Source organism: Quercus suber, unplaced genomic scaffold, assembly GCF_002906115.3.
Source record: "Quercus suber isolate HL8 unplaced genomic scaffold, Cork oak 2.0 scaffold_262, whole genome shotgun sequence".
NCBI classification, from domain to species: Eukaryota; Viridiplantae; Streptophyta; class Magnoliopsida; order Fagales; family Fagaceae; genus Quercus; species Quercus suber.
In genome coordinates this window covers 336211-344226 of record NW_027069718.1, presented here as the reverse complement: position 1 = coordinate 344226, position 8016 = coordinate 336211, and the positions used below count along the sequence as shown (strand labels likewise).

General features: G+C 32.8%; 1 protein-coding gene across 2 annotated transcripts; it reads left to right on the top strand.

The window, feature by feature from the left end:
* Window positions 1-765: 765 nt before the first annotated feature.
* On the top strand, window positions 766-8016 carry LOC111992851 (amino acid permease 4). 2 transcript variants are annotated; one of them, XM_065781286.1, is made up of 7 exons: window positions 766-904; window positions 2764-2884; window positions 5209-5442; window positions 6045-6138; window positions 6240-6454; window positions 6557-6699; window positions 7122-8016. In XM_065781286.1, exons 1-7 carry the CDS (start codon window positions 899-901, stop codon window positions 7773-7775), a joined length of 1467 nt encoding a protein of 488 aa, XP_065637358.1. In that variant the 5' UTR covers window positions 766-898; the 3' UTR covers window positions 7776-8016. The 2 variants fall into 2 exon arrangements, with proteins under 2 accessions (XP_065637358.1, XP_065637357.1); XM_065781285.1 differs by lacking the exons at window positions 766-904; window positions 2764-2884 and adding an exon at window positions 3495-3691.

Sequence of the window (8016 nt, the reverse complement as noted above, 5' to 3'; positions counted from 1 at the left end):
GAAATGACTTTGACAGATCCCATATGAGGTTAATTAAAATTTCTCCTTAAACTTACAATTAGCAAGCAATTTATGGGATGTCAAACAAATTTGGAACGTATATATATTGCTAGTATATATTTAATTTTCATATTATTTTCAATGAATGTGGACTTAGCTTTGGGTTTGGATGAAGTAATGCAACACTAATGTCAACCAACGTAACCTCATAACATTGCATTGACAAGAACTTGTAAAAGGACCGATCTATCGCTTGAGTTTACAGTAAATTTATAGACTTTAAAGATCATGAGGGTTGAAGTTTCTTAGGATATATGTTTGGGAAGGAAAATAGAGAGCCCTCCATCCAAACATTAGCTTAGCTATATCATTCAATATAGGGACAAAATAATTACATTTGATCATAGAAATGGTTGAGTGGCCTCACCTTTCTTAGTTATGTGTGTGTTTTTGTCCACAAGTCTGTAATTACTATAAATAACAAAGGGGGACCAAAATCGCACCCTTCAGTACACGAACATGACCATGAATCATGATGATACAATTTTTATTCTTGCACTTGCATTAGCATCCAATCAAACACATAAAGATACATATTCATCAAAGGTACGGAGGAGAAGGAAGGAGCATCAATTCTTCTCTTTCAATAAGGATGGACGAGAGGCAATACACGTGAGAAAGCAATACAAAAGTAATAATCTAATCTTCAGCATTATAAAATTTAGTACGTCATTGCCAACAGCCTAGCTATATATAAGCTTGAAACACTAAACCAAAAGAAACTGCAGCAATAGGTTCATAAACCCATCGATCTCGATCTTTTTTTCTTTTAATAAAGCCCTCTTTTGTACATATTTTTGAGTTCCTTGTTTTGAGGAAGCAATAGGGGACTTGAATAATGCAGGTGAGACACTTTCATATATGAGTAATCACTTAAGCATCAAGCAACATTGGTGGCCAATAGTGCGATCAATTGTTATATTTTGTCTTTTGTTACATTTTTTTTCCTTCAAATTGTCAGACGGCTCACTTTATTGTATGTTGTATTTTGTTTGCTATATGTTAGTTGTAACAAGGACCAGTAAAATTTCTTAATCATAAGACTGGTGATCATGTTGCAAATGCAAGCTTGAGGTCATGTTGAGTCAAGCTAGATTGATTTGAATTCTATTCCAATTTAAACATTCGATTAAGGTTGTTATTACATTAGGTCCAATAATAAGCCTCATTAACTTAAACCAACCTTAGCTCAAGCCATATTAGGTATGGATACACCATTCACCAGGCCAAGCTCGCCTAAATATTAGTTCCTCTCCCTTTCTCCCCACCCCACTCTTCCACACACACAACCACAAAAGAAAGTCGATTTTTTTTTTTTTTTTTAAATATGAATATGCAAGATATTTAGAAGGTAGGCCTATTCTGCAACCCGATGCTGCATGGGAAACCATAAACTTTTTCTTTTCTTAACTTTTAGGTAATGATTCTGAACGATTCACACAGACCACAATTTGATTCCAAAAAAGATAGAAAGTAATAAACTTTCTTATATTTTAGAAATTAGTAGAAATGATTTTCTTCCTTTTTTTTTCTTTATTATGTGGATGCTAAGAAGAAGAAAAAAATCAAAACTGCATCATTTTTTTGTTTGACGGAAATTCATTAATTGATGGGAGTAAGCAGAAGGACCACATGAAATTAAACATGTAGCAGAAGTTGATGGACAAAATTGAAACAATCAAAAGTTTATGAATGAAATTGAAATAGTGTCAAATTTAGAAAGTATGGTTTATAATTAAGATACCATTTTTTAATAACTTTTTAAAGCTAAATAATACCAAAATCTTTAATCCCACCAACCCAAAAATTTTCAATAAATTAACTTTCTTGAGTTTTCCGTTCTCCTCCTCCCATTTTGTCTTGTTTTTCTTCTTGATCTTGATAAATGATATTCTTAAGTTAGGCCAGTTTTTTTTTTTTTTTTTGGCAGATCGCTCTCATTCTCACTCTCACCAAGATCACTTGATTTTAGTTCTTTTTGGTAGGTCCTCTGAGTTAGATACTTATGCATCTGTCTAATGTTCTCGAATATGGGGATAATTCACTGATAAAATAGTGTTGACTGTTAAGTCATAAAGTAGATCTAGAGAGAGAGAGAGAGTTGACTCAATATGTTCTTTCCTGAGATTGATGGGGTTGTTGAAAATATCAACTTCAGTCGGTCCTTGACTACCCAGTCATATTGGGTCATAGTATTACGTGGCACCTTTACTTTCTAAACCTTTTTTTTTTTTAAATTTTTAATTATCATTATTATTATTTTTCAATTTCAAGAAAACCGTTATATATATCCCCAACCCCTCATTCATTTCCCTCCATTCCCAACGCTTTCTGCTATCTCCTGCATTTCCTCTTCCCAACGCTCCTCTCTCTCTCTCTCTCTCTGGGTTAAGTTTTAGGTGGTGCATACAAAGACTCTCCTTCCTCTCTCTCTCTTGCTTGGGGCTTTAAGTTTAGCTAGTGCATACAAAGAAAATCCTCATTCACTCTATATATGTCTTTGGGTTAGGTTTTGAATGCAAGTGAGACATACCATATTATTGACTAACTTGCTACTTTTTCTCGTTCATATTTGGCTCTCCATTTGAATCTTTGACATTAAAAACAAAAACCCATTTCCAACTTTTGTTTGTTTTTTGTTCTTTTTCACCAACATATATACATCTTCTTTGTTTGGTTTTTTTTTTTGTTGAGTACTCAAAGATGGGTGAGAACGCTGCCACAAAGAACAACCAGCACCACCAAGTGTTTGACGTCTCTATAGATGTGCTTGGTCAGAATGGCTCCAAATGCTTCGATGATGATGGCCGTCTCAAACGATCTGGTAAATATCCTCAGTACCCTGTTTGGCTGCTTCCAAAACCTTTTTCTTTTCTTTTTTAAGAATCAAATCTACATGCAGAACCTTTTTTATAATTATTTCACAAGGATAGCAAATTCTTAGTATTAGACAATAAAACCGTGTCTCATGTAAAAACCAATGACAATTCATAACCTCAATTATTATTGTGAAGAAAATTGTGGAAGGTATTATGTTTTAGCATAACTTTTTTTTCCCCTTGTTAACATAGTATTTTGTTACTCCCTCTTTAAAAACTTTTTTTTTTCTCTTTTCGCCCAGTAAAGTTTTTCAAATTCAGTTCTCTTCATGCAAATTTGAACAAATATTGTAGTTATTTACTAGCAAAATATGAAAGATACCAATTTTATCTTTCTCTTAATTTCTTTGCTATTAAAGAAATTTAATGCATGACATGCAGTGATAAAGAAATTTGTTACATGACAGACAAGACTGCTGACATGACCTAAAAGAAACTGACGCAGCCAGGGACGGACACTATGGCAGAGGGTAGCCATTGCCCCACCCCCAATTTAAAAAAAAAAAAAATTTATTATAAATAATTTAAAATTTGCCCTTTTTATTTCCAACTTTTGTTTGTTTTTTGTTCTTTTTCACCAACATATATACATCTTCTTTGTTTGGTTTTTTTTTTTGTTGAGTACTCAAAGATGGGTGAGAACGCTGCCACAAAGAACAACCAGCACCACCAAGTGTTTGACGTCTCTATAGATGTGCTTGGTCAGAATGGCTCCAAATGCTTCGATGATGATGGCCGTCTCAAACGATCTGGTATATATCCTCAGTACCCTGTTTGGCTGCTTCCAAAACCTTTTTCTTTTCTTTTTTTAAGAATCAAATCTACATGCAGAACCTTTTTTATAATTATTTCACAAGGATAGCAAATTCTTAGTATTAGACAATAAAACTGTGTCTCATGTAAAAACCAATGACAATTCATAACCTCAATTATTATTGTGAAGAAAATTGTGGAAGGTATTATGTTTTAGCATAACTTTTTTTTCCCCCTTGTTAACATAGTATTTTGTTACTCCCTCTTTAAAAACTTTTTTTTTTCTCTTTTCGTCCAGTAAATTTTTTCAAATTCAGTTCTCTTCATGCAAATTTGAACAAATATTGTAGTTATTTACTAGCAAAATATGAAAGATACCAATTTTATCTTTCTCTTAATTTCTTTGCTATTAAAGAAATTTAATGCATGACATGCAGTAATAAAGAAATTTGATACATGACAGACAAGACTGCTGACATGATACCTAAAAGAAACTGACGCAGCCAGGGACGGACACTACGGCAGAGGGTAGCCATTGCCCCACCCCCAATTTTTTTTTTAAAAAAATTATTATAAAAATTTTAAGATTTGCCCTTTTTATGTATATATTTGTCTTTTTTCCTCTAAAATATTTAATTATTTACTTACAAGAAAATAAATAAATAAATAAAATTTATACCCCTTTTACTATAAAAACAAAATAAATAAATAAATATGGATTAAATAAAAATCACATATAAAATAAGAAATACTTATTTTGTTTTATAATATGAAATATTTAAGAAATATTTGTTCTATATGTAGTATTTTGTTCAATATAAAATAAATATTAATTTTTGTTTTCATAATTTTTTTTTTTAGTTTTAAGCTTTGACTCTCCAGATATGAATCTAGTTACGTCCCTTAATACAGTAACAAAATTTAAATCTTCAAAAGTTGGAAACTTGAGCTAAATTTAAGAGAGTAAAATAAAATATATTACATGCAGACTTCTGTTTTTTTCCTTAACAAGTTTCTAAGACTCCTACTTTTTTAACATGAATCAGGTACTTTTTGGACTGCTACTGCTCACATAATAACTGCTGTGATTGGATCTGGGGTGCTGTCCTTAGCCTGGGCCATTGCTCAGCTTGGTTGGATTGCTGGACCTACTGTCATGTTCTTGTTCTCCTTTGTCGGTTTCTACGCTTCATCACTGCTGGCTGACTGTTACCGTACCGGTGACCCCGTCTCCGGCAAGAGAAACTATACTTACATGGACGCAGTCCAAGTATTTTATTTAATATAAAATAAATATTAATTTTTATTTTCATAAATTTTTTTTTTTTAGTTTTAAGTTTTGATGTTCTAGATATGAATCTTAGTTCCGCCCCTTAACGCAGTAACAAAATTTAAATCTTCAAAAGTTGGAAACTTGAGCTAAATTTAAGAGAGTAAAATAAAATATATTACATGCAGACTTCTGTTTTTTTCCTTAACAACTTTCTAAGACTCTTACTTTTTTAACATGAATCAGGTACTTTTTGGACTGCTAGTGCTCACATAATAACTGCTGTGATTGGATCTGGGGTGCTGTCCTTGGCCTGGGCCATTGCTCAGCTTGGATGGATTGCTGGACCTACTGTCATGTTCTTGTTCTCCTTTGTCGGTTTCTACGCTTCATCACTGCTGGCTGACTGTTACCGTACCGGTGACCCCGTCTCCGGCAAGAGAAACTATACTTACATGGACGCAGTCCGATCCATTCTTGGTATAAACTTCAGTACTGAAAGTTGATTAAGTATAGTTATCCAAAAAAATAAAACGGATCATTAAAAAAAAAAAAAATTTAAAAGTTATTCCCAATTGTCTTCTAAAATGTAAAAAATGCTCAATTTTACACATTTTAATCCAAAAACTTCCTACATCAGTATTTGTAAAAATATCTAAATATGCACAATAGTTTTGCAAATGAACAATAACCGTGTATTTATGCACGGTTACTGTTCACCGTGTAAATGATTTTTTTATTCTTTTTTTCTCTCTCCTCTCTTCATCTCATTCTTTTTTCTTTTCTCTCTCCTCTCACGGTTACTGTTTACAGGTTACTGTTTACAGTGTTAAAAAAATGAATATTTTATTTGAATAAATGTATATAATAGATAAATTGATATAAGTGTTTTGTAAAAATAAGTGTGTAAAATATAAAAAATAAGTTTTAAATATGCAAAATGGAAAAAATTTTGCACAATGTGGATACTCTTAAGTAGTGTTCCAATCCCAGATATAGTTACATATGAAAAGGATCTTTCTGTGTTTTAATATGATATGCATTTCCATGTTTTATATGATATGCATTTTGATCTTTTTCAGGTGGAGCTAAGTTCAAGGCATGTGGGTTTATTCAGTACATGAATCTTTTTGGAATAGCTGTTGGATACACCATAGCAGCATCTATAAGCATGACGTGAGTCACAAGTTTTGTGATTTATTGCTTTCTTAGTTAGTTTGCATGCACTTAATGTTGAAATTAATGATTTTAATTGACACATATATATATATGTACAGGGCTATCAAGAGGTCTAATTGTTTTCATGCGAGTAGCGACAAGAACCCATGTCACATGTCTACCACTCCATATATGCTCTTGTTTGGTATAACAGAAATTGTGTTTTCTCAAATTCCAGACTTCGATCAAATATGGTGGCTTTCAATAGTCGCTGCTGTCATGTCTTTCACCTATTCTTCAATTGGTCTTGCACTTGGAATTGCCAAAGTTGCAGGTTGAATAAAATTGCTTCAGTATTGTTTTGAACTATACTTTTATTAATTTTCAATGATTTATTTTAACTGACTCAAGCTTGTTCTTCATTAATGATGAGCAGCTAGAGGAACTTTAAGGGGTAGTCTCACAGGAATAAGCATTGGAGCAGATGTAACTCAAACCCAAAAGTTGTGGAGGAGTTTCCAGGCTCTAGGAAACATAGCATTTGCTTACTCATTTTCAGTCATCCTTATTGAAATTCAGGTATAATTCTTTCACTCAAATTAGGAAAAGAAAAATACTAAAATTGCTATCAATTTTACTGCAACATATTTACAAGTTGATGTGGCAATGAATATATATATATATATATATATATTTTAGAGAAATTAGTTAGTTAAGTTAGCAATGAATATAATTATGTCACTTTAGCCCATAATATGTAAAGGTATAACTTTTTAAATAATTGGTGACGCATGTAATGTTTTAACTTTTAAGCAATAAAATTTTTAATATTTTTTAAAGTCTAACAACCCATAGCATATAATTATGTCACTTCAACTCATAATATATAATGATATAATTTTTTTAAGTAATTGGTGACACGTATAGCGCTTTAACTTCTAAGTAGTAAATTTTTTAATATTTTTTAAAGTCTAACAAATAGATAATGAACTTTTTTGCAGGACACAATCAAATCCCCACCATCAGAATCAAAGACAATGAAGAAAGCCACTTTTATTAGCGTTTCTGTAACAACTATATTTTACATGCTTTGTGGGTGTATGGGTTATGCAGCTTTTGGTGACTTAGCACCTGGCAATCTCCTCACTGGTTTTGGTTTCTACCACCCATATTGGCTTCTTGATATAGCTAATGCTGCCATAGTAATTCATCTGGTTGGAGCATACCAAGTATTTTGCCAACCTATCTTTGCCTTCGTTGAGAAAAAGGCAGCAAAAAAATGGCCTGAAAGTGGTTTTATCACCAAGGAATTCCCAATCCCAATCCCGGGCTTGGGCTCATTTAAACTAAACCTCTTCCGGTTGGTTTGGAGAACCATGTTCGTGATGTTAACCACCATTATATCAATGTTGCTTCCCTTCTTCAATGATGTTGTGGGACTTCTTGGTGCACTTGGTTTTTGGCCCTTAACTGTGTATTTTCCGGTTGAGATGTACATTAAACAGAAGAGAATACCAAAGTGGAGCACTAGATGGATGTGCCTCCAAATGCTCAGCATTTCTTGCCTCATAATATCAATTGCTGCCGCTGCTGGTTCAGTTGCCGGTGTTGCTCTCGCCCTTAAGTCCTACAAGCCATTCAAGGCCCCCGCTTGAACACTATCTGGCTGTCTTTTCTTTTCGATCAATTAAATGTTGAACAAAAGTAAGAAGTTCATATTTCAGTTTCATGTAAATGAAACAACCTTAAGTGGTTGGTGTTGGTGTGGTTATTAATTTGTAGTTTTATGTCTGGATTCTGAAAGCTTCTTGTTAAGTTCAAGAATCAGGAAGATGAGTTACTCTCTGTGTAATTAAGCAAGCATGTCAATTCCAAAGTATGAATCTTCTTATGAAA

What these genes read in the sequence shown, in the direction of transcription:
- LOC111992851 (XM_065781286.1), top strand. An exon ending in TGGCCGTCTCAAACGATCTG is followed by an intron (nt 2,885 to 5,208) that starts GTAAATATCCTC and finishes AACATGAATCAG; the next exon opens with GTACTTTTTGGACTGCTAGT. An exon ending in GCAGCATCTATAAGCATGAC is followed by an intron (nt 6,139 to 6,239) that starts GTGAGTCACAAG and finishes ATATATGTACAG; the next exon opens with GGCTATCAAGAGGTCTAATT.